Genomic DNA, 26907 nt, shown 5'->3' on the forward strand with positions numbered 1-26907 from the left:
TGATTTAATGGCTGATTTACCAACCAGTGATTTTTTTTAATCTTGAAAGGATAGTTCAGGATTTTTGTAGTAGGGTTGCATGACGTACTTGAACAGTCAGTGTGTTACATACAGGTGCTTTTTGTGCTCCCTATGCCAAGAGGCAGGTGGGGAAAGGGGGGTTACACAAATAAGCTCATTAAAACATGGCTACAACCAAGGATGAGAAAACTTAATAAATAGACTAGACTAATAGAATAAAAGCTATTTATCTTCAAAATGCTTTCACTGCTTTCCCTTCTTCTTCTCACTGCTCTCTAAAGGGAAAACATGTTTCTGGTGTTTTATATTCTTAAATATAGACCAGTTGCTGTTTCACTTTTTACGACAGCAAACTGACGTTAGTAAAGTAAAATGGCAAAGATAATAATTTTGACTCAGAAAATGCAGAAGATGTTGGTCTAATGGTGCCTCCATCACTAAGGTCATTTGTCTTCGTGTGTGACTTTGACATCGCTGTTTGGATTTAAGTGACACAAACTTGGTGATTAGAGTTACATGTTGGAAAAGACTGTCTGTGAAACAGCAAGGTCAAGCAGTGGACTATTTCAGGACTAAAATGATTTTTGTTTTTGCTGCTGCCCCTGATTGCAGCCACGATCAATGAGCTTGGGCCCCACTTGCCCTTTGCTGCTTCTCAGCAAAAGTGTGCACACAGAGCGCAGTCATCTGCATGAAATATAATGACTATGTACGTGTACCTCACACAGCTCTACTCCAAAACATCTCGACACTCGCTTTTCGATTGTAGACGTACATATGAAGACAAATCTCAGCTCTTATTGTTATGGGACATCTTATCTATGACTTTCAGTATCTGAGAAACCTAAAATGATATTTACAGTGCATTAAGAAATGCCAGAGAACAGGCTCATATGCTAACTGTGTCTGATCTAATCCTTTGACAATTAGGCAGCGAGAAAAAGCCACTTACTCCAAACAGCAGGAGGGAACCCTCTGGCACCATTATCTCCAAAAACATTGTCCAAGTAAGCAGCAGAGGCAGCTGCAGTAGAAAAGAGTAAGGCCAGCAGAGGCTCTACAGTGCTAACTCACTGTCCGCTGCTACAACCCGGGGCTGAACCAGTGCTGGATATGAGCCATTCCGCGCTGTATCTGCCCAATGTAGAAGTCTGCATTTCGGGAGAAGTCCTGGCAGACGGAGGAGTGGGCATCACCCAGAGCACAGTACAGGGCGGTGCCACCCACACTGATTACTACAGTGACCAGACACAGCAGGAAGAGAAGCAGGCAGGAGTCACTACTGCCAACTTCTACAGAGGGAGAGACAGAGAAGTACATGGGGAAGTTAAAAACCACTGTCTGTTCAAAATATCTGAACAATGATTTTCTACACTTGGATGTGTAAATGGAGAGATCTGACATACACACCTTGGTCATCGTCCTCAGGAACTTTGAAGTGAACTCGTCTTTTGGCAGTGGATTTCTCCTGCTGGGGTTCTGAGCTTGAAGACAAAGTCACGGTGTGCACACGCACACTCCTCTTCTTCAATATGGAGACCAGGCCAGAGGCAGGAGACATCTGTAATGTAATAACCGTACCAAAAATGTATGAAAAGTAAGTAAGTCATGAACGGGCTGTCGTCCTGTTCATCTTACAGCCAACAATGGTGCACTTCAGCGGCCACGTGGTGTAATAAACACCAGACAGTCAGCAGTACTGAACTTCAAACCTTGTCCTGACACACAGTACCAGGCACCACTTTCCACTTACAACAAAGGTCTAACTTTCATCAACTTGGTAGCATATGAACACCAAGAAGAGCTACAACTGCCAGAGCCTCAACGGACTTCTGTCACACACTTTATGAAAATAGACACAGTCTCTGGATCAATAAACCGAAGCTTATGTGAAAGTGTCTTGTCAGTCTAAGAAAAAATAAGGCAACTTCTCACATGATTTATAAAGTCAGCGAACATGTTCCCGGTTTCCTTTCAGGTCCCCGTCAACACCTCATAATGTCCATTTTTAAATTACGAGTCAAATAGAAGTGGCTATGGTGTAATTGACAGCTGATGTCATACATGGTGACGTGCTAGTCCTCATACTCTCAGTAAGATCTACTCTCTTCTTTCTCTCACCCTCTAATCCAAATGTGGATCAGAGGGTTACAGACTATGCTGGACAAAATCAAAACTTGCTTGCAAAGCTTTAACACACAAGCTCATTTAGCAATATGCAACATCATGGTGGGTTCACACTTCTCTACAACCTGTATTTGAACTGTAAAAATAAGAAAAGCAATAACCAAATAAATCTAAATGAAATGCTTTTTAATCCCAATATTGGACACAGTTATGAAAGTAAATTTAGGCATCTACATCCAGGTTATAATATCATAAAAACAACACACTAATCCTCCTAGATACTGACACAGCAAGCACATGACACACTGTGTAACACTTTCTGTTGTCCTGCTTTTCCTAGTCTGGCTCTAATTTTTCCAGATTAGAAGAATGAAATAGCACATTTCCTTTCATGTCTGCAAAACAATTCTATCATCTGGGACAGGTGATGGCTAGGCAATAATCATTAGGTCTGCATCAACAGGACACTGGGCTATATATTATGAAGGGCCTGGGTGGGCAGATACTGGCAGCAGCCATAAAGAGTAGGCAACATATTTATGGTGTTATTGATCAATAATTCCATAATGACCTTTCAGCATCATGTAAATCAAGTGATCTCAGACGGAACTAGACTCCTGCAACTGCTCTAAGTTAGATAATCCGTCTCATGACAGAAAACTCTGACTAATCACAATTCAGAGAGAGAGGGAGTTCCTATTGGCTGTTTTACAAAAGCATTTAAAGGTACACGTCCATTCAATGGAAAGGCCACTAATCCAGGATCTGCCTACATTGCAAAGCGATTCTGAAAATATAGTCTAATTAGTCTGAAAGAGAGTCAGACAATAAACACAAGGAAACACAATATGTGTCAACATGGGTGGAGCCTTTCAGAGATGGAGAGCTTGCCTCAGATCATCTCTTGTCTGTGAAGCATGTTCATGTGTCTGTGCTCATCCGGTGGGAGGAGCTCCGGGCAGAGAGCCTCCTCCCTCCCCGTATTAAACCACCTGGGGCTGAGATTCAACAACCAGCTGTTTTCTCTAGAGATCATACTGACAACAGATTGCAGACGTTATAAAAGCCACAGTTTGAATTTGATATATTTAAACTGTTACATACGCATTAGACTGTACAGCTGAGTGTAGTTGTCGTGTCACTGCACTATGATCTATTCTTTTAGCAGCAGCTCATATCAGTCATCTATGAAGAACTGTGTTAAATGTGCTATAATTTATAATAAAAAACACAGCTCCATTATTTTATTATTTCAGTGTGTGTCTCATAACTTGAATATTCTCACCTCTTCTACAGTGATGAGTTTAGCCATGTCATCCAGTGAAACAGCTTCTCTGATGATGTCAGCTGGCTCGACTTCATATTCATACTCCTCCTCCTCCTCCTCCTCCTCTTCCTCCTCTTCCTGCTCTGTCTGCTCGACATGAGCCTCCTGAGTGAGGTGGGCCTCCTGGTGGAGGCAGGTTTCAGTGCTCGCCTGCAGCGATAACAGAATGCAGTTAAATACAGGTGTGTTGTTGCTCTATTAGTCTGAAGCAGAGGCAGTGATGTATTTTGTAGAAAGTTTTATCAAAATATATACAGGAAGTGTGTGGTTAACATGAGCTGCAACATCCATAGTGACTTGAGAAACCAACAAAACTGCATAAAGTGTAAAATCATTACCATGATAACAAATAATATACAAATGACTTTAAATATTTACTGTATTTAAGCTCATTAAGTGTTTTTGGTTGAGCAGAACAGCAGACATTGATAACTATCATGACTGGACAAAAACAGTAACATGCCACACATGCAAGTAGGCGCAATGTCCAGTGTTTACAAAATCTTTATCTTGCCATTTTTTTTTTAAGGAACAATAATTAAGTTATTTACAGTTTGCTGTGAAATGAAAAGTTATGAGAGCTCAACAGGCTGCACCTGCAGTGGAAGCAGCAGGTTACATTTGGGAAATCATGGTTCCATCGTTGTGAAGTGTGATTTGCGATTGCAAATGGTTTTTTTTTATCATGGTTTATTCATTTTTCATTTCAAAATAATTTGACCACTAGTATTTTCCAATTTCAAAGCAGCCGACACATTTGAACACACAGTATACCTGGTTGTCCTCGTGTCGTTTCTCTTCAGCCCGGGCTTCCTGGTGTAGCTGTTCTACCGCCACATCTGTCCCACTGACCAGAGTATCCACTGAGAGAGCTGTCTGACAAAGCGCAGAGTCTCTTCCCTTACACTTCTCATCTTCTTCCTCTCCCTCATCTTCCATCTCCAAAGCCTCTGCTGCTTCCTCCACGTCCCCCTGCTCCTCCTCCCTTTTTGCCTCCTTTTCCTCTGCGAGACCTAAATCTCCTCCTTGCTGCTCTGCGGGCTTGGGCTGATCCATTTCTCCAGCTGTAGAGGGGTGCAGACCATTGCCTTTGGTTGAAGTGGTATGACCCACCCCTCTCTCTGCCTCTCCTCCCTCCCTGTCACTGCTCTGCTCTTCAGTCAGCTGACAGCCACAGGGATCATCCCTCTTTTCTACCTCGCTCTCTGAGTTTTCTCTGTGCTGATCTGAAACGTCAGGGAAACTGAGCTTATCAGGCAAATTATCAAAGGTTATGACTGAGTCACTGATCTGACGACGGGAGGAGTCTTTGGCTATCTGCTCTGCCCCTCTGTCAACCTGGTGGCCTGGATGAAAAAGAGAAATAGAAAGTGGAGCAGGAGAAAGGGTTTTGACCAAGAGGTACAAATGTAGAGAGAGAAAAAAAGAAAAATAAGCAAAATTTAGTGCTTAAGACAGAACTCTGCCCTGCATGGTGCAGTTTAATAAAAGTGACGCATTTAATCCATGTGGGCCAAACTTTCTTTCTTTACATCATTTCTACTCAGTGAATCATACACTCGCACGATCAGGATCACAAACAGAAAGCTGCGCCCAGCTGCATTTACACAAGCATTACTATAATTATTGCTTGAAAATTAAGTATGAAGTAGTGTGAAATTTTTCCGACAGTAAAACTGGAAGTTATATTTGTAGATCCTACAAATCTACAAATACATGGGGAAAAAAAACAGTCAACTCTAAACAACACATGTGCTTTAAAAGTCAATTTTGCTACAATGAAAGACAACACTGGTCCATTAAGGTCCAGTGTGTGGTCTAGTCTGTATTTACTATGTGGCTTTCTAGTCTTAATGAACACTCGCAGCCTTTCACATAATTGTTTTAACATTGCCAGCTAGTTAGACTTTCAGGTCATTCTGCTTTCATTGTGGTTTCAGCATGTCCAGCTAAAGTGACCTAATGTTGCATTCAGTTAATTTGGAAAGTAGTGTGACAAGTGGACAGCAGCTTTAACCACACATCTCTGTGTATACATTAAACCTTATACTTAAACATATACTGTACATACAATTCTACTCTGTTTTGGTTTGTCTGAATCCATGGATCACATCAAACCCCACAGACTGAAACTACATGTACATGTACAACTATTTTTCTAACATGTACACATATGTATAAAGGGCTGGGTATTGATTAAAAAATGTCAACAGGGTATATTTATGGATCTTATATACAACAATTTGACATTGAAAGACAGCATATTTTCATTAGTTGATAAAGAGGAACTTAAATACCCAGGCGATACCACAAAAGTACTGAAGTTAGATACAATCATTAGCTAGCAAACTAAAGATGTCATTGTACAGTACACCTACACATTTTACTGTGCATACGACAATAAATCATTAGTCATTACTAAACGTGTATCTGTTTAGTTAAAGTGAATGTTAATTCTATCAACTGTAAGATCTAAAGAAAACAGAAAAAGCTGGTAAGTGGATGTTTACCGAGTTTGTGCTTGTTGGCCAAGTTTAGCAAACATATAAAATCACCATCACGAGTCACAGTCACTTATGCCGCATTAACTCACCTGAGGTACATGAAGGCAGTGAATCACTTTCTTCTGTAGGCCTCAGAGAGTCCAGAGATGAACACTGCATGCACACACACACACATATACTGTATTATTATATAAATACATTACAACATTTGCATACACTACATTCACTTTTCTGTCTCACACAAACACACAACCATACAATACAAATAATAATGGTTGTCTTACCGCAGCATCACAACCACTTGGCCTATGAAGAGAAGAGAAGACAACGGAATTAGACTAGTCAAGTCTTTGGTTAATATGTGAAAGTTGTTTGACCCTTCTCTGCTAGTCTTTCAATCTAATATTAGCACCAAGCCATTTCCAATGCTATTACAAGTGTGCTTGCGTGTGTGTGTGTGTGTGTGTGTGTGTGTGTGTGTGTGTGTGTGTGTGATTGAGGTGAAACCTTAGCAGTGTGAAGGCTCAAGTGTCTGAAAGTGCAGCAGCAGCAAAGAACCATATGTTTTAACTATCAGTGCTGCAGTGTTCACCAGGGACCACACTGCACTGACCTCCATTAAACAACCTGTGTCCCCAACCTTGACCATAACCAGTTCATTCCCAACCCTAACCTTAAACTAACCACAACTCAAAATTTGGTCCTTAACTTAAACAGTTCCTCAAAAATGAGGTTCTGCTCTCCATGAAGACTACTGGTCCTGACAAGGTCAGTGTTTATGCTAGAAAACTTCCCAAAGAGGTAACACAACACAAGTACAAACACACAAAGCCACACACACACAAACACCTTATCTCATTATGTGCATGAGACAAGATAAAATGTTTAACTAGGATTCAATTTATCTTTGTGTTTTAAAATCAATGTTTTCTATATTACTGCAATAACTAATATCAAATATGTCGCCACACATTCAACAAATGAAACATCTTGTTTATATCCTAAATAAATAAATACTAATACTACTACAAATCCTAAACAGAAACTAAAACTAAAAGAAACAGTCTGACAGAGAGAAAAGGGAATATGTTCCCTAGGTCCTGGAAGTGAAGCCAATGCAGTGGTGCCTGAAACCTGTATTCTCTTAAATGGCCATCAGGGGGCGACTCCACTGGTTTGTATACAAGTCTATAGGTAAATGTGTCTTGTGACTGCTTGCTGCAAAGTATATGATATCAGTGACTAGTTTTGGATTTTTTGTGATTGAAAACTTATGTCTGACTCTGGTAAGAAACTAAACAAATATTTTGCAGCAGTTTGTTGTTTAAAACCTTAAACTATGTTACGGTCAAGTCAACAGAACAGTAATGTACACATAACACATTGCCAGTTGTTTTTTTGTTTTGCACTCAAAGATACAAGAACACACAAAGAGTACACAAACATGCATGCATGCATACTAACCGACTGTGGGTCTGGCAGATATGTGTAAGAGGGTCCAGATGTTGTGTTGCCAGGTCTGACGAAGTCCTTTCACACTGACTCTCTGAGGGAGAAACGCATTGTTAAGAGCTTCCTGAGCTCCATTATAAGCAACGCAAACATAAATACAACATCCATCATCATCATAAATGTTTCCTGATGCAATTTACATTATATGTGCAACATTAAATATACATTAGTAAGTTCAATAGAACGGAGACAGATGCTGCAGTCTTACTGCAGTGTAATTTTGAAAGATGGAAAATATCAAGTAACCACTACTTAATCTCTATATGTAGACACCGCATATGAATATGCAAAATCTATAGGTGTGGGATAAGATTTTTGGTTTGTGGTTCTAGAAACTGGAAACTGGCCCGTGTGGACAGCAAAGGTTATGGAACACATTGACAGAAATGCATCAGATGATGTCTGTGTGCATATGTGGAGAGCTGTTAGTACAGAAATGGACGTGTGGGCCCAGATATTTGCTGTTTGCCTCAGAAGCCTCAAAAGGATAATATGCAGCCAGACAATAACAGTGATGGGCTCCAAGTTTGTCCAGTAATAGGCTTGTGTTTATCGGCTATAATAGGATATTTAGTTTATCTCATAGCCTAGGATAAACTAACAGTAATATAACGATACAGTAGTCATACTATAATTGATAAAAAGATCAAATGCAAGGATTTGGACGCGTTAATCCATCTGCCAAACCCTGCTGTCAACTTTTTTTTTCTTGTCATGAGCGCCATCATGAGGAGTCATTAAGTAGTTATGCTGGTGAGTCCACCACCAGCACCAGCGGACCTCATGTTGAAGATAAAGCAGTTAGCACTCGTCTGCCTTTGCAGCATGAAGACCAGGGTTCACTACCCAGTCAGAACAAGGGCCATTCTGCATGGAGGTTGCATGTTCTCCCTACGTGTGAGTAGATTTCTCACAGGTCTGGACAACGATATTTTACCATGTCAATATTTTGTCCCACACTTAAACTTAAATATTCACTTTGGTTGTGAATGTGTGTGTCTAATGTACTTGTGTTGTGGTTCATGTGTGTTTGTTACCCCACTGCTGCTGTAGTATATTCAGGTTGTCCAGTAACCTCTGGTGATAGAGTCTCTCTAGATGGATGCACCATAAAGCTCGCTGGTCTGAACAACGCAAGTTAAGAAACACACTACCTAAAACACACACACACACATGGCTCTACACGGAACTGCTTGCTTTATAACTGCAGCAACTCGAAAACCTGGGTTTTTCATCAAAAGTAAACAGAGAAAAACTGAGAACGACAAAAGAACTCAAAGAGCAACAACAGAGGAGGGGCAGAGGAAATCTAATGAGAGCAAAGGATAGAGGAAGAATTGCTTCAGGATGGTGCTTCCCTCATGTTTATGGATAAGAGCAGCCAAAACACAGTCCTTCTCTGAAAAGCCCCAATGCTTTCTCTCTTCCTCTATCTCACATTCTATACATGCATAACATAACTAAGCGTGCTTTCTCCTCTGTTGAGCTCTTTCATTACTTCCCTCCCACCGTATCTCCTCCCCTCTGATAATACCTCTCACAAATTCCAATTCCATCTCAAGCTCGCTCTACATATTTTTCGTTTTTCCCCATTCAAACACTCCCCTCCCCTCCTCCCACTCTACGCTGTACTTTATACTTTGTACTGTGTCTCAGACGTGGACAACCAGATGAGTTGTGAGTGTAGCTGTTCACATCCTTAATGTGTATTTTACTGTGCACAAGAGACAGTGTCAATAAGAGGCACACCACAAGACTATAAATGTTAATTTAAAAAAAAAAAACAAAAAAAAACATAGCAACACTGGAGGTGACCAGCTCGAGCAGCGATAACGGCCGTGACTCCTTTAGCAATAACATGTGACATGCTTAAATTAATGACATCCTGATAATGACTGTCAGTTTCTCCTTCAGCCAGTTAACTTCCATTCATGTTATTAGTCTGATGAGTTATGTTATATATAATCTTATACGAATCAGGGTGAAGTATTTTGTCCCACTTTCCGTACAGAATTTACCTTAGAAAAAAAGAGAACTGGAGTCAAACTTGCAAAACAATATTATACCGAGTAAATCAATCCCATGAATGGCTTTTATGAGTGTGGACAGTCATTTCTGTTTACTCACTGCAATCATTTGTCACCTTTCAGGCGTGGCAGAAACATAGTTAAGTGTTATTGCCCGACATGTCAACAGGAATAAATGTTAATCCATCTACCTTCCCTACTTTTACCTCCGCCTCTGTGTGTGTTTTCTCTGTTTCACCTCCTGCAGTTCTCTTAAAATCAGTTCACGTTCCTTTCCACTCTTCTTCAGCATGTTCTTTATGTCTTGGGTTCTTTCTTTTTTTTTTCAAAATAACTCCGACAAAGTGTAAAGGCAGTCATACATGACGTAATCTTCTTTACACCACCAATCCCTTCAGCTCTTTTGGTGAAGTGTGTTAAATAATACAGATTCAATAAAGAAAAACACTTGTTCGGACAAGAACGAGGCTGCATGGTAAGAACAAAGATGGCAAGTATATGACATATTTTGCTTAAATTACAATAACTTAGCACGCACCATCTCAAACACACACACACACACACACAGTAAGAATAGCGATAAGGATACAGTCTCTGTGAAGGACAAAGGCCTCGGCAATCTGCAAAGACAAGAAGATCAGACATTTTAATAAAACATGTGCTTTTATTACCTCAACTATAGCGTCATGTAGGGCTTATTGATTGTTAATCAGTCAATAAATCAACTGTCAACAAATGGTGTGACCAGCTTTTATGTTCTCTTCTCCTCTATGACAGGCAACTGAATATGTTTGGTTTGTGGACAAAACAAGATTTCTGAGGACATCATAATTTTTAAGGTTTGGGAAACAATTGTCCTTCCATCTGACATTGCATAGACCAAACCACCAGAAAATAATCGATAATGAAAAAAAATAACTACAAGTCGCAGCTCATAAAACCAGTTATGTCACTGAAACTATCAGGAACCTAAAAAAACGGACAGGAACTCTATTCATCATGGCTGATGAAGACCATTCAAACGCTGGCAGAATCTGACACTATCACAAGATCAACTCTAAACAGGGCTGAAACACAGTCACTCTATACCCACTTTTACAGCATAATCAGTCACTGTGACTGAAAGCCTTAATATGATCTCAGAAACATAAAACCAAAGTTAAGCAAGGCCACTAAATTTAGAGGAGAGTGACAAATATATTTAGTGTGCGATTGAAAATAAATGAGACCGAGGTCGACACAATACCTCTATTCTGCAAGTGTTGCTTTCATGCTGCTTAGCAGATCACAGGACAAGAGTGTGTGTGTGTGTGTGTGAGAGAGAGAAAGTGAGAGAGAGTGAGCGGGGGAAAGGAGGGCGCACAGGGCTCTCACATTTCTAATGAAGTCAAGGCTACTATGACGTGCGAATCACCTCTTTATAAAAATGTGCTTCAGATAAAAGTTGGAAAAGAGCTTAAATTTGTTTTAGTTTTTAGTGCAGTTACACATCTCTCACATTACAGGGGAGACAAAGTGCAGTACAATTTAATGGTTTTTTGTTTGTTGTTTTTCCCCAAAAATATGACAACAGTGAAAATGTGAAAATCAATATACTTATAATTTATGACTAAGTCTCAAGCAAGAGGATATTTCTGATTATGACACATTATCTCTGTCACATTAAACACTTTTAAACTAAAAATGATTAATAATATTAAATAAAATACACTATTTACATAATAGATACTTTTTTTTTTGTTAAAATCAATAACCAGAGCGTGTTCTCCATGAAGTCCAAACAATGTGTCCCTTCATTGCACTTCACTTTCCGCTGTTCATTTAATCTAATCATTGTCATTGGCTTAGCTTCTAAACTTCAGGTCATTTGTATCTCTCTCTCTCATTTTATTTCAATTTCAACTACACTGGTTCATCTTACGTTGACTGGACGCTACATCTGTACATGTAACAAACTCAGAGTCATATTTTCACATAAATATTCATTTAAAATGTCAATCAAAGTAACTTTGATATAATTAGTGTAACATATTCACTGTTGACATTATCATGACTAAGCACATAAACCTAGTCCCACTATGGCACTGATTCCTTTACAATCTATATTTACCAAACTAAATCACAGCGTGAGATATTACAAAGTATATTTTGATATTTAGACAAGGGCCTTGCATTGTGGAGGCTGCCATGTTGTTTCTGCAAACAGACAATGTGTGTATTTCCCTTTAGAAGTGGAAGCTTTGATCAAATGAAGAAGAACATAATTAATCACTTTTGGAACACAAAGGCCACTGTAGTTGTAGTTGTCATTTCACATTTCTGCATGTGTGTACGCCGTTCTGTTCATACTAAACGAGGGTCTACGTCTGTGTAGCGTTCCGTGCATATGTGCCTGATGTCACATCCCATTCCAGTGCAGGCTAGTTATCACCAGAAGTTGTGATAAATTGCTTGTATTTTATTTCTGGTGACTTTTTTCACTAACGTGTTGTCTCTTTTGACCAAAACAATAGTGCGCCACTAAGTGGACTGCAAAGTACAGGGAGCATGCACAGTCGATGTGTATGGTCGTCCATTAAGGGTCCATGCGGACCACCGTGGAAAAGGTCACACATGATTAAATTTAAGTCACACACACCCTAGCAGACCTCTCCACACACACAGAGACGCTGAAAGGCATGACTCAGCCTTTGAAGAGTCTCATCATTAGATGGCACTAATTCTTACATACTAGTCCTTAAAGGACAGAGGCATCATGATGGGGCATGGGAAATAAAAACACCCAACATACATTCACTGTTTTTCTTTTTTTTTCTCCCACACACCTGTCTACCTGAAAATTAGCATCAGGTGTGCCTGGTCATAGTGTAGATAAATCAAGTTGACAGTAATATTCACACACCCTGTAACATACATGTTCAGTCATGCAGATGTGTGTGTCTGTGCGTGTGTGCGTGCGTGTGTGTGTGTGTGTGTGAGAGAGAGAAACAAGAATAGCGACAGCCTGTGATTTTCATGCAGTGTACATGTTTGAGTGCACAGACCCTGCAGACACCCTTGCCCCAGGGTTCAAATTGATCTGATGACAGGGTTGTGTGGATAACAGTGATTTAATGAATAGTACAAAAACAAGGCTTTAAAAGAGACTACAATGACAGAAAGACACAGAGAACGCAATTCTGAGAAACATTAAAGCAAACAGTGTGTACGCATTTGTGAGTGCAGAGACACAGCTTGTAGTGTGTGTGTGTGTGTGTGTGTTTGAGTGACAGCTGACCTGGTGAAGGTAATGAGGAAGGTGAGAGTCATCCCCTCTCTGTGCCAACTGCTCAAGGGCCTCCAGTAGAGCAGGGCTTGGAATACTCCCACGTGGGCAGGTAGAAACTGACAAACACGAGGAAGTCATGGGTCCTGTGGTGAAGGTGGATTCTGTCCCAGTAGATGTAGGCCCTGTGGTGGAAGCACGGGCCGTAGTTGGTGCACACATGGTCGTGGAAGAGATGGATGTGTTGAGACTTGCAACTGTGAATGTCTCTGCAGTAGAGGTGATAGGTCCTGCATGTGAAGTGTCAGGCTTGTGGTTGCAAACAGGCTCTGAAGATGAGGTAACGTGTACTACAGCAGAGTCTGTACTTTTTGCTTCGGTGATACACTCCGGCTGCGTTGGACTGGTGGCCTTTGTGTCTGTGGTTGTAGTTAGTGGATTAGACTTTAAAGGCCCCGTGGTGAAGGAAACTGACACATCAGGGTCCACTTTGACGTCACTGCGACTGAAGTCCACCGGACTGATGGGATATGAGGATTCTGGGCTGATCACTGGAATGACAGGGGATGTGGGCTCAGGACTGGTCCCAGGGCTGAAGGGATATGGAGTCTCCAACAGACTGCCTACAGAGTGAAAGAGAGAGAAAGAGAAAACAGAGGTCCACACAGCAGAAACAGTTACTGCAGTGGAACAGACATGTGTGCAGCCTTCACTCAAGTCTCACGACATCAGTGGTACAAGTCTCTTTTTACAACTCGCACTTAATGAAGCATTTCCATGATATTTAGGGTTTATGCGTCATATCATATTTTCCTTTTTAGTGTCACAGAGATACCAGTATTGGATCAGCTCACCCCAAACAATGATCATGCGCAAACCCTACCAAGATGACAGCTGTCCAAAAAGCCTGAGGACTAGTATAAAGAAGGTTTGATACAGATGTATCTGGGACATAATCTAGAGTGTTTTCTCAGTGGCATGGGTCTTTGAGTCTCAGATGTTTGAGTATTCCACAACATTAAATCCAGTCGGGAGCCAGGTCCTCTCTGCTAATGATGCACAGCAGATCTACGATTCAGCATTTTAAAACCAACAACAACAACCACCTGTAATACTACAAATTAAATGAATCTTTAGATTTTGGAAAGCACTCAGAGAGCACAAACCTCCACTTAGGCTGCTCAGTTTCCCACAGTTTAAACACTCTCCTACCTCCCAAGGATAGGAATGGTTTAACAAAAAACATCCTGTTTCCTTATTTGTGTCCAGATCACCACCAAAATAATAATTTCATCAAATAATTAATTTACATCAAACATGTCCTTTATTTTTTTTTTGTTATGCCGTTCACAGATAGATAAAGGTAAAGAAAATATAACCTCCTTTGCAGAGGTAATCAAATGAGTGGACTCTCCTGCTATGAACATTTGTTGCTTTTAATTTACAAATGAATGGAGAGAACAGCCTATGAGAAAACGCTGTTTGTTTACAAAAAACATTGTCTGTTTGTGTGTAAGTATAACCATGTGTGTTTGTGTACATCTGAGCCTCTACAACACAGTTTTGTTTGTGTCTCACAAAAAGAAATGTGGTGTCGTGTTACAGGTTACAATGACTGGGCAAAGACAAAGACTTCTTCTCATGTCTTGTTCCTTCTCATTGTCTCTGGCATTCCAATGGCATTTCCCCTCGCCATTTAATTTTTAAATTCTTTTGTGTCCATCCAGCTACTTTATTCACTTTTTTTCATGTGATCAGAATCCCCCTATCACGCTGACCTCAGTCTAAACTGGTGACCACTTAGGAACGCACAAAAGGTGCAGTGAGTCAGCCAAAGTTTGACCAGAGGGTTAACCTTTATTACACTGCATCTGGGACTATCCCCATGAAACCTAATGTTTTCATTTAAAAAAAAAAAAAAAATCAATTGAAGGATATTTAAAACAAAGTTGCTGAATTATGAAACAGCCAATATTAATTAAAAATCTCATAATGACATACGTCACATCTTGCAACATCATCCCATTTAATATTATACTTAAAAATTAAAAAGCAACAGGATTGTGTGATCTCAACATCCATTTATTACAATAATTCTAACTTTCAATGTTTGCATAAGGCATGAATGTTCTTACCAGTTTCTGAATATGAAGAATCAGTCATGGGAGTGTCTAGAGACTGGCAGTGGATCAGACTGCTCGATTCCTCCTCCTCATCATCTTTCATCATCTCATCAAAGTCTTCCTCCTCTGAGTATCCTTCCCTACCCTCGTCGTCCTCCTCATTCTTCCCATTGTTGCTGAAGGAGTTTTTCTGGATGAGCCTGCCCCCTCCCCCCTCCTCACTCTGACTCTGTGTGAGCGTCTTTGTGTCGTTGAGGTTTCCAGATTGAGCAGTGACATGTTCTGTGTTGGGAAGGTTATCGCAGAGGTCAACCCCGTCCACAGGCACTTGAGACATTACTCTGCCCTTTATCTCAAACTGACCTGGAGGTTAAAAAATATTTTCAAGTTAAACATTTGAAATTACAGTGAATTAGAGCAGCACAGAAAAGGAATTTCTAAACACTGCCAGCATCTTTACATGTTCTTTCACCACCACCACCACCCCTGTATTGCCCATTTACAATAAGCATTTACACAGTCATTCAGCTTTGGTCTTATTACTATCCAATAGCTCACAACACTTCATATTAATGTCTTCTTGTCCCTGCCAACTGCTCCCTGCATCAAAGAGAGCACTCTTCACCTTCTGCTGTGCAAGAAATTAGATTTGTGTTCCAATGGTCTGCTATATGTTGTAAATCCATCTTTTAACATTAGGGGTGGGTCAAAATATAGATTTGGCACTCTAAAGTAAACAGTCTCTGCCAGCTTCCCGCGCCACGGGTCGCTACGTGATGTCTTCTTCTCTGAAATGAATGAGGGAAACTTGGGCAGAAGTTACCTGCCTGAAGAAGAGGGAGTTTACAGCGGGATAATGGCAGAGAAAGCTATATTCAGAGATGCACTTTGTTCTCTATGTTGAGAATAAATAGAGAAATGGATATTTACTTTCTTCAGTTAGACAGATATCGTGCTGTATTGCTATATGATTGTCTTGCAATATATTGAATTAACACAAAATCGTTGCATCGTAGTCCCTCAGTGGGGAAATTGTCACAGCAGCAATATAGAAAATATAAAGGTAATAAATAATAAACTTGCATTTCCAAGAAAGTACAATATAGAAAGATACTAGCTAAATACTATAAAAAAAATAATGTACATTATAGACAGTTTCCAGAATATATACAGTATGGGCTTGATATTTACAGTATAAACAATGAGTGCTTGATTTGACAGCGTTCTTAGAAGCTTGTGCATTTTCAACATTAGACAGTTACATTAATTTAATCATGGCCAAAATGTTAATCATGATAAAAACATGATTGTGCAACCCTACTGAGTGTTCATGTTTATTTTTAGAAAATCCACTCCCTAATCACATGCGCTTCTTAGTGTTTTCAACCATAGTCCCACTGTATGTAGCCATCCTGCTTTACTAGCCCTATGGAGCTGTCATACTTCTGCCTTGCATCACTCTGTGCAGCATGGGAAAGTCACTGAGGAACAGGACAGCCAAATACCACTGAGAAACAGAGAGACAGCCATGTGGAGCTGTTAGGGTTCCTGAGTATTGTGTGAACTCGTTTGACAATAGTTGAGACAGAGCAGACATTTGTTTATATTTAAAAGTTATGCACTACAGCTTTATATGCTCACCACCATGATCCATTGGACTCCACCCTCACAGTGTTTGACCTTTCAGGCTGAATGTCAGTCCTGGCTGCTTAACAAGCCCTGAGACAAAAGACACACAGATACAAACAACTGATGTAAAAGTATAGGAGACACACATAAAGTCAAACCTCACTCAAAGGGAGGGACACAAAACAAGTTAGGCATGATTCCCTCTCTGACAAACCTTTGGGCTTAAACAGATAACAAAACAAATGCCATCCCTTCAGTCCTGCCAACATGTTTACTCCAGCGGAATGGACAACAACCAACATTTTCACACACACACACACACATATATGTGGCCTCAACAGTTATAACAGAATTAAATCAACGCATTCTCTGAAAGCACAAATTAATCTGTCAATGACTAGATTTATTGCAGTTTGCATCAGATTGTCCAGGCATACAAACTGGTAAATCAGTATACAGCATAAACCAGAGTTGTGCAATAAAGTGTGGTTTTGTGCTTCTTGCTGCCAAACTTGAAGCCTGGAGCTTTCCATCTGATTTGTATTAAATGCTTTATAACACAAGGTATGTTAGTACATACATGTAACTATGATAACTGCAACCGTATTTTAATTTGTAAATATGCAACACAAATGTTATTGTCACCTAAAAAGACCTTTATGATGCAGATAAGTGTTCCTCAAAACTGTTTTGATAAAACAAAAAAGAGCTTTCACTAATTTCGGTGATATTTTGACAAACAAAAAACACAAGTAGACAGAAGCCTTTTACTGGTTTTCCATTCCCCGAAACAGCTGCAGTTCAAAGTGAAAAAATAAAGCCGGGACAAATTCTACCAGCACAAATTTGGTTGTTTGTGTACATTTTATTATCTATGTACTTATAATTATTCTAATAAATAGCCACAGAAAATACCTTGGGACCAAGCCTGCTGTCTTCTATGGGATGACATAATCACCTTGCATCAGAATATGTGTCATACCCCAATGGAGCGAAAACCCTGGTTTCCAAGATATTAGCGGGTATTTGAGATGAAAACAGAACCAAGGACAAAACCAGAGTCTAATTACTACACACTAGGGATGTCCCTCTGGGAAAATAAGCAGTGCATGACAAACAATAACTTCTTCCAGATTACATGGACAAGTGTGTATGTCAAGACTTCTATATTATGCTCTTTTTAAATCTACTGTTTTCCTCTCCACTGAGTCATCTATCCTCTCCTCTTTTTGTCTGTTCCCTACTCAACAGCGGGCCATGAATAATGAAAGATGGCAGGTTTTTCAGCCAAAAGGACAAACACAAAGGTGGAAGAAACAGACCCTGTCCTCCTGTGAGAGGCCACATGACACGGACTGAATGAGACATGCTGAGGGACAAGCAGCTTCTGTTTACAAGTGCATACCGAATACATATGAAGTTAGAATGTAAGAGCCATTTTAGTTGTTTTTGGAACCTCCCACCACTTAGCAGGAGGACATGCTCTCCATTGGGCAAAGGTGACATACCGTTTGTTATATTAGGTTTAGACTGAATAATTGTTTGGGGTTTGATTGAAGCAGCAAAAAAGACACTACAAGAATTAACGACATTCTAAGTGTTTTCTGTCATTTGTATCCATCAGGCTAACCCTGCAGATCTGCAGGAAAATGACAAACAGCAGTTGTCACTTCCTCCATCACAGACGACGTTTCCAAAACCTTCACCTGATTATTAGTGACATCAGTTTTCTTAGTGTCACACTGTCACATATATGATTTACAGTCTTAAATAAAAAATGTGAATTGTAAGTCAATTTTGAAATACGTAAGTGGAGATTGCTGCTTTATACGGTTCAGGTACATACATTTTTTTTAAGAGCACGCTTCTTGACAGGTTGCTTTCGTGAGTGACACTACAGCCTCAACCGCTAAGCTAAGCCATGCTATGCTGTGCTAAAATAATAAATATCCTAAAGCAGGTGTCATACAAATAATACTGAATATTAGAAGCGATAACCATAACGCCACTGCCACACGTCACTTAACGCAATAATGAGTGAGTGACATGAGCGTTCTTGTGGCTAGCTAACGTGAGCTAGCCGTGTAGACACATCTGGGCAGAACACCGCGGAGAGAAAACCTTCAAACATACGCTTTCGTTTGCTTGTCGTAGAACGCGACAGTTCTCGCGTCAGTGAAGCTTTTCTGTTCCCGCGATTCGCATTAACAACGAACAGATACTCACGGCTGAAGGTCTTGTCTGAAGGTAAAAGCTCGGGCATCACACACACCTTGCTGTGGATGTTGTTGTGCTGACTGTAAATCTGACCGCCAGGGGGCAGCGTTGCTACTAGAGCTGTCACTTGGCCTACACTGTGCTGCTGTCGCCATCTTGTGTCGCTTCATTGTTAGTACTTGGATTTTGTTCCACAAAAGCATATTTTCATTATAGCTGTGTTATTTACACCAAAAAAAATTTAACATTAGAGGGCAGTAAAATGTCTAGTATTAATTTGTCCCTATACTATACTTTCCATGGTAATGTACTACAGGTTCCTTCCTCCACTTATGAGATGCTACCAAATGGTATGCTAACCAAATCTATTGGACTGAACAGTTTCAAACGTGGAGGTAAATCTGTGGTCAAATCCATTGTTTCTACAAATATAAATATACAGGTCCAAAAATATGGGATTACTACAATTGTAAATGAAAATTAGCTGCAGTTGTAGTTTGTAGCTGCACCCAGCCACATTCTAAAGAGCTGTATTACAGTATACTGTGTATTTGTACAGATGTATTGCTTCCCAGCAATTTGGCCAATTTTCACTGTATCCACTAACCCACTTGTATTCCACCTATTAAGCAGAGCACCTATGGTGCAAGCATGGAGTAAAACAAGTCAAATCAAATAAATTTCTACATCAACTCAACAGTCAAAACTCTGATTTATTCATTTGTTTAAATATTATAAGACACACAGCTTATACTCTTCTTAGAGACATAACATTTTTAAACATGTACAAAGATTATGCATTCACAAGGAAAATGCAAAAATTACACAAATCTATACAGTGAAAAACTTGAATTCTTTGAACAATCCTGTCAGCGGTGCAGTTACTGCACTAATAATCCCCTCAAGATGTAAGTTTGGAAAATAACCATGAGATACATGCTGAATTGTTACATGACACATTTTATAGCCTCCTTGGACATGCTGCCATTTTGTGTTAAATGGTTTAGCTACTTGAAGACCTTTATTTCTTTCTCATGATAGAAAGTGGATTGCTTACAAAAAGGAACCTTTACAGAAGATAAAGTTTTCAAAGAACCCCCCCCGCGTTGTGTTTTTTCATCTCTCATTAACACCCACCAGGCCGCTGCAAAACTTTTCTACAAAAGAGCTATCACACTTTAAATTGATACAACAGTGTGTCATGTCGAGGTATCAATCTCCCTGGAGAGTTGATAAAACAGACTTTATTAATTCATAAAAAATAAAGTGCAGACACAGCTGAGATAAAAACGATGGAAAATATCGGTTTGCTGATAAACTGTGAAGTAATTATATTCGGGTTATCTTTATATGTGCGGTAACCCCACTAAATGTTCCCAGCTCAGTCTCACTTTCAGTCATGAAAGCATCCAGAAGTCTGAATATTTCCTTCCCTGTTGTCCTCCCTGATAAGGCAATATAAACATAATTTATTGCAAATGTTTTCACAAACTGCCAAGCTATGGGTCGCAGACCTCCAGGGTACTCCTAACGTAAAGCCAAAAATAAACCATCTTGGATATAGTATTTGACTCAAATCTTGATTCAGGGGAATCCTGGTTCTTTTCATAATTTCAGGCTGTGCAGTCCAGGCTGTGCCAAATTAAATAACAATTTCTATGCATGTCCCAAATGGTACCACATCTTTTATTTTAAGATTATACCGTTGTTATACATATGAGTATGTATGTACATTTTTGTGATGTAATTTCATGATTCGCTTCATGTGACCATGGATTTTACCCCCAACCTTCCCTCTGTGTGTTCTCCAGAATCTCCTCATAGAGCCAGCTCTGTGTAAACTGCTTGCTCTTGTCCATCAACTGGAACAGTTGGAGGTATTCCTCTGGATAAACGTAACCCGTCAGAATGTCATCCGGCATTCCCACTTCAGATAACAGCTTACTCCCACTATCCGGTGACCACAGGCTATGGAGGGGGAAAAAGCACCAAAGAGGCAGATGTTTGGTTTATTTGACAATTGTTACTAACTGCTATCAGGAAATGACACATTTTTTTGTCTGCATGTCTACTACTTACTTCAATCGGTCAATGAGCTTGACCTTCCTCCTAGCCAGACACTGTTTGACCATCATCAGCAGAGTTGAAGCATTAGAGGGAGTGAGGCCTCCAGAGAACAGATCAGCCCTTGGACGCAGACGCACCAGGCACATGTGATCATTGGGAATCTGAGGGAAAAAACATGTGAAGGATGGAGGAACAAGACATTGTATTACACCAATTATTACTGCTTTTACCTCCTTCTCATATTCTCTTATTTTCTCGCATTTGTTCATCAAAATAATTTTAAGTTAAATGGTCTAATAATCATTTTAAATGATTAATTTTAGTTCATATCAATGATCATGTAAGATTTTAGCACTGGTGCTCAATAGTCTAGCAGCAGTAGTGTCACTGCTGAATGAAATTTGGGGAAACAATGGGTAATTTATTACAACTTCTTCCAATAGCACCATGTCATAAACTGAACTCTGCCCTGCACTGGATGGATGGAAGAATATGAGCGGTAATGTTAAATCATTTGAACCAGAAGCATCTATGTTCAATAGCAGGCAAAAGACAGCCTTTTAAAAAAACACGATACGTTTTAAAGAGAACTTGACAGATGACTATACATGAGCAATAAATATGCCATTAAGTTGAAGGCACAACATTCAGAGTCGGAGGTATTGGACCTGGGAAAGTCTCCAAAAATGTTTCATGGTGGCCTCTTAAATACAAAAGGAAGTTTATCAACCAGATTTTATATTTTAGCATGAGGCTGCAAAAGTGAGGGGTCTGAAAACTTTCCACATGACCTGTCCAGGAGTAACAATTATTGTATTAGCGCTCTTCCTTACCTTTCCTTTTTTACTAGATTTTGACATCACAAATGACTCCCTTGGCTCCTGCAAAGACAACAATGAGGAGTGTGTGATATAACAAGGTTTCTATGTTTTCAATGTGAAACTACAGTTTAAATCCCAGACATACTGGTTTTTTCTTTTTTTTGCCAACCTCTCTCATACCTTGTGTAATAGTTCAATATCACAGGCCATCTGCCAGAGGACACTGAAGGCTCTGTAGTTCAACATGTTACCTGGACGTGCCATCAATTTCTGAAAGAGACATACAGAGATATCAGATAGTTAGTTAGATAAAGAAGTGTAAATCTGAGCTGACAGAATGTGTGAGGATAGATGTTAAAACTTTATCGTCACACAGACAAAACCACATGCTGTTTTCCTGTTAGAAAAGACAGTTTAACAACAAGGTAAAGTGGTCAAGTCAAATGGATGGAATGCACAAACAACCCCACTTAAAAATGTAAGAGGCAGTCACTCTTTTACCAGGTATTCCATCTCACTGATGAAGAAATTGAGCTCTATTCTTCCGTATCTGTAGACAGACAGCCTTTCAAACAAAGCATAAACCGTCTTCAGCAGCATGCTGCGCTCCTGATGCGGGGCCAGGATACCAAACACCTTCACTGGTATGTCTAGGTAGAGTCACATACACACATGAACACACTCTTTAGAAGAATGACACACTAGACAATGCACACAACTACTTATCTTGAAGTTCAGTTTTTTCCATGTAATGTACACATAATTAGTGCTGACTGCCCTATGCTATTCTTATTCTCAACCTATTCAAATGCTTGAAACAAACTTGTGTGTGTGTGTTCCCTTTTTCTTACCATCTGTCCAGCTGGTTTCTGATATTCCCAGATCAGTGAATAATTTTTCAGAGGACGTGACAGGGGGCTTCATGTTCCCTTTGCCAAAAGGATCCATTCTGAAGTAGTCACAGTGAACCACCTCCAGCTGACCACTGAGATTACCCTCCAACTCCTGCAAAATGACATATTTTAAAAACATATTTTATTTGTCCAACAGCAATTATAAGGACAGATGATTGGTTGAGCTGTGCCTAAAAGCCTTGGGTCGTTTGTTGGCCAGAAGCAAGCATATTCATTCAAACTGTACCACAGTAAACCTAAATTCCATTCTATAGTTGAGGAGTAGATGTCCCTTTCTGTGATGTTTTTCTTCCTGGTCATTACGATATATTTGCTTTATAGCATTGTGCTTAATGTAAACATTGACACGGTATTGAAGTTCCCCACCAAATTACTCACAATTACATGCCATTTTTTTCTATTGCTATTGATATGCAAACACGTTAGGAATAAAAATAAATAGTTTGATTATTTGAAATCTCTGATACCTGTAGATCATGAAGGAAGTGCTTATCGCCTTCAAGGGCCACAACTCTCTGAGCTCCAGCATTTAACAGCGACCTTGTCAACACCCCAGGACCTGAAGACAGACGAAAACACAGCATTTTATAGTTGATGTTTCACTGGCAAGTATGACATGTTGTGGACAATCATTAATCTATCATAAAAATACATCTTATGTGTGATAATGCACAGACGCACTCAATAGAAGCATAGTTTAAGTTTTTTAAAGTGTGGTGGTATGAGGTACTGACACAAAGTGAGTGCTGACTGAGTTGTGCACCCCCTGTGCCATGAACCAGCCTGAGACAAAGAAGCATGACGTCTCTGAACACATGGCTGCCAACCGGGACACTGCCAAAATCACACATTCCAGTTTCCCCATCTGAGAAGGTTGTCTAACACTGAGATAAAGCTGCAACCATATTCATTAATAAGATGTTGCATATTTGAGCCAGTGTTGATTTTATGAGGAGAGTCTTTTGTTAAAAGGGGCTAAATTAGTTCTGCAGCCTCACCACTGTGGTCATGTCTGCTGTGTTGTACTGGGAGCCAGTCATTTGTTGATATTAGTAGACTCTGTTCTGACACAAACTACAACTCACTCGCTGCTCGTTACTTTACTAACGGTGTGTGGAAATAAAGTCAGCCCAGTGCTGTTTTCCCTGAGGCATATGGGAGCATGAAAATCCAACCGAAAACGTATTCGTTATATACAGATCTGTAGTCATCATGCAATGACCGGTTCATTCACGGACATAAAAAATTATAAATTAATGAATAATCTTGCATACACCTCTCCTATAAGTGGCTCAAAGTGGTCTTTCCTTGTGGTCTAGATGGCAGCCATGTTTTCAGTGAGAGCAAGCCTTTGTGACTCAGGCTTAAGTTTAACTATGCTTTTAAGTCTACCTTCGTAGATATAAACTTTTGTATACAAATAAATACATACCTGGGTTACAATCAAGGATAACACATTTAGCATCCTCTGGTTCTAGATGTTGTGTTACCAGTTTAGCCAGGTGTGGATCCACAATAAGGCGACTGTTCTTTTTACCGGACTGAGCACGGCGCAAATTTTCATCAACCTCCCCTAGATCCAGAAAGTCATATTGGCACAATTGACGACTTTGGCCCTAAAAAAAACCATGAACAAAACATTAATCACTAAAAAAACACCAAAATATATTGAGAAACACTTTTTTTCAAACATTAATTTTTGTGTTTTATAATTTATTCCATTAAATCAGGATTTCTATGAATGTGGGCATTTTCTCCTAAAACAAAAAGAAAAAAAAGTTAAAATTCAAATTATTTCCAATACAATTAATTTATAAAGCAGTTGTGAATGCTGTACTGTAATAAAGCATTTAAAAACAAAAAACATAAACAGGGCATTCAAGAGCCAAGAACATCTGATCTTATGTAGGTCAGCAAGGTAAGGGGGAGCAAGGCCTGTGTTACACTTGTAAACATCCAGTGACGATTGAAAATGGATCCTGTGGTGCAGTGGAGGGATGCCAGAATGGGGGACATATGTTTATGCCTTTGAATTCTTGTGAGAATGCGTGCAGCAGCATGTTGAACAAATTTAAGACAAGGGATGGAAGCCAGGCTAATCCCAACATAAAAAGCATTGCAGTAATCCAGTTAATCCTGCACTTTTCCTTCTTAGATGCTGTATGATTGTCTAGTAATTGATTATCACAGAATCTCTGCATTGTGATATCACATGTTGTATTATGATGTTCCCACCCCTAGACTCAGGTAATTTGGTGAGGGTTTATTTGTTTGTTACAGGCACAAATGTATAGAACTTGTTTATCAAAATGAGGGGTAGGTCAAAATGTCGATTTGGTGATATATCCTTGTTCTTCCTCATTAAATACATAATTGAATTAATACATACAGTTAAGCAAAACCAAAGAAAACTGCCTACCTGTAAAGCCACAGCCGACAGATTCCTGTGTGTGAGTGCTGTAGAAGGGGACGTCCTCTCCGTGTGTGACTGCTGTGAACTGGAACCAAGTGTGGGCCGACCAGGGCCAGAAGAGAGAGAGTCTAGGCTGTAGGCCCTTCTTTGAAGCACAAGAGCCGCAGGAACACAGAAGCTAAAGGGTCGCCTGTGGGCAAATGCTGCTTTATGCAAACAGGATCTGCTTCTGATGCTGTGGCAGCATACAGGGTGCATCACCAGCACCAGAGTTCTGTACATCTTGAAATTAAACAAGAGAGGTTGCGGGAGATTTAAGAACTGCTCCAAGACGTCTCAGGCTACCTGGAAGAAATGGGACGACGGAAATTTAGATGAAAAGTAATTCACTTTGACTACAGTTAACAGAAATTAATTTGGACAGGTTTGAGTATGAAAAGCACAATTACAAAATGTTTCAGTAATTATGGCTGAATTTGTCTTCCTCAGTTTCAGGCTGATGCTGGTTCACTGTCAAACTGCCCCAACTAAGATAATCTGAACACAGCAATCATTACTAATGTTATATCAGTGATACATTTGTTTTTCCTGCTAAAACATGCCCAAGCGGATCCGCATTCAATTCTGTGAGGAAAAGTCTATGTCACAGTTGTAAAGTAGTACTGTCTGAAATGTCAGCACGTGGGCAGGTAAACTCCTTAATATCTGTTAGTTTAGGCGTTCACTGTCCTTCACTTTGCAACTAGGCCTTGTCCAAAAAGGTACAAACCACAAGTCACTCTTCATGGTACAATAAACGTGTTAGTTTGCCGAGACTAATACATAATCACTGTTGTTAGCCTGGTGGCTAGTCGTACGCTAACTCCACTAAAACCTACTCTACAAATTGTGTCGGTTCACGGAAATAAACGTGTACACACCTCCTTGCAGAAAAGCTTTAATGTCCTTATCTCACGACTGTAGTGGTTTCATGGTGATTCTCCGCGGTGTAACGCTCCGTGACATTGAGCTCCCATCATCCTGACCCCTCGCTGCTTGTTTTCACAACCCTCCGCGCTCGTGCAGTTGCTGGCGCGTCTGATTGTCGTCACTGACAGGCGACATCTGCTACGACCAATCAAACAACTGGAGGAAGTTGTCATGGTCGTATGGCTTCTTCTTCTTTTTTGAGGTTTTACGCAACAACGATTTGGTGCATTACCGCCACCATCTGGTATGGAGTGTGTATCTAAATGTACTGTACTATTACTGAACAAAATAAATATTAATATACATGTATGTATATGTATGTGTGTTTTAATTTGAAATTCTGTGACAAAAACTCCTACTCCTATTTTTTTGGAATGGGTTTTTTGATGCATCTGTGTATGCTTGAATGTAACTATGATAACTGTCTATATAGGCTTGTATTGAATGGATTATGGCTCAACGTTCCTTTGTATGGCGGCTATGGCTATGGTCTATGGCGGCATCTGGAAGTATCCATGGCGGTATAGTTGACATGGGCGATAGCGACAAAGAATAAAAACTCTTTTTGTAAAGTTTTGTAAGCTATCATTTTTATGCCATGGGCAAGAGGTTTTGTGAAGTTGTTGTGGCTTATTTTGAAGGCCAGAGTTAAGGGGAAGTGAAGAATGTTAAGGTGAGGAAAGAGGATAATTTTTAGACACAGCCAACTTTCCTCAGAGCAATTAATCTTTATAGTGGGTGTCATTTTCAGATTTTTGTCCCATGAAGATACAGATGTGGGACTTTTAATTTGACATTTCTCAAAGTGAATACAGTAAAACAGATTGATTTTCAGAATATGGGTAGTCATGTCCTGAACTCAGATATGCAAGTCATTGTCAGAAACTATGGAGCAATTTATTGTTATAGCACATCCAATTTTGAGATTTGTGTCATATGCATGACAGACAGACAGACAGACGACTTTATTG

The 26907-nt window shown here is 39.8% G+C and overlaps 2 protein-coding genes across 3 annotated transcripts; both read right to left on the bottom strand.

Moving 5' to 3' along the window:
* Window positions 1-635: 635 nt before the first annotated feature.
* Window positions 636-18833, bottom strand: cnsta (consortin, connexin sorting protein a). Its single transcript, XM_058629798.1, has 13 exons — window positions 18762-18833; window positions 16548-16625; window positions 14919-15269; window positions 12796-13406; window positions 10108-10138; window positions 8529-8615; window positions 7444-7525; window positions 6264-6285; window positions 6069-6132; window positions 4250-4821; window positions 3434-3625; window positions 1432-1582; window positions 636-1313 (listed from the first exon to the last, which is right to left on the bottom strand). The coding sequence occupies exons 2-13, from the start codon at window positions 16558-16560 to the stop codon at window positions 1105-1107; spliced, it is 2385 nt and encodes a 794-aa protein (XP_058485781.1). The 5' UTR covers window positions 16561-16625; window positions 18762-18833; the 3' UTR covers window positions 636-1104.
* A 612-nt stretch (window positions 18834-19445) lies between these two features.
* tfb2m (transcription factor B2, mitochondrial) lies at window positions 19446-26060 on the bottom strand. Of its 2 annotated transcripts, none has more exons than XM_058629801.1 (10): window positions 25888-26060; window positions 24974-25308; window positions 23987-24170; window positions 23022-23113; window positions 22492-22645; window positions 22142-22290; window positions 21821-21910; window positions 21653-21700; window positions 20832-20980; window positions 19446-20720 (listed from the first exon to the last, which is right to left on the bottom strand). In XM_058629801.1, exons 2-10 carry the CDS (start codon window positions 25247-25249, stop codon window positions 20531-20533), a joined length of 1332 nt encoding a protein of 443 aa, XP_058485784.1. In that variant the 5' UTR covers window positions 25250-25308; window positions 25888-26060; the 3' UTR covers window positions 19446-20530. The 2 variants fall into 2 exon arrangements, with proteins under 2 accessions (XP_058485784.1, XP_058485783.1); XM_058629800.1 differs by having other exon boundaries at window positions 24974-25312.
* Window positions 26061-26907: the final 847 nt, after the last annotated feature.

Source organism: Solea solea, chromosome 5 (genome assembly GCF_958295425.1).
Source record: "Solea solea chromosome 5, fSolSol10.1, whole genome shotgun sequence".
In the NCBI taxonomy this organism is placed as follows: domain Eukaryota; kingdom Metazoa; phylum Chordata; class Actinopteri; order Pleuronectiformes; family Soleidae; genus Solea; species Solea solea.

Bases quoted from the DNA above. Each gene is read 5' to 3' on its own strand.
- cnsta (XM_058629798.1), bottom strand. The intron at 10,139-12,795 runs GTCAGCTGTCAC...TTGTCTTTGCAG, and splicing joins TTCCTCATTACCTTCACCAG to ATTGCCGAGGCCTTTGTCCT. The intron at 8,616-10,107 runs GTATCCTTATCG...TGCGTTGTTCAG, and splicing joins CTTTGTCCTTCACAGAGACT to ACCAGCGAGCTTTATGGTGC.
- tfb2m (XM_058629801.1), bottom strand. From the start codon at position 25,249: ATGTACAGAACTCTGGTGCTGGTGATGCACCCTGTATGCTGCCACAGC. The intron at 22,646-23,021 runs GTATCAGAGATT...GTCATTTTGCAG, and splicing joins ACTTCCTTCATGATCTACAG to GAGTTGGAGGGTAATCTCAG. The intron at 21,701-21,820 runs GTATGAGAGAGG...TTGTCTTTGCAG, and splicing joins ATATTGAACTATTACACAAG to GAGCCAAGGGAGTCATTTGT.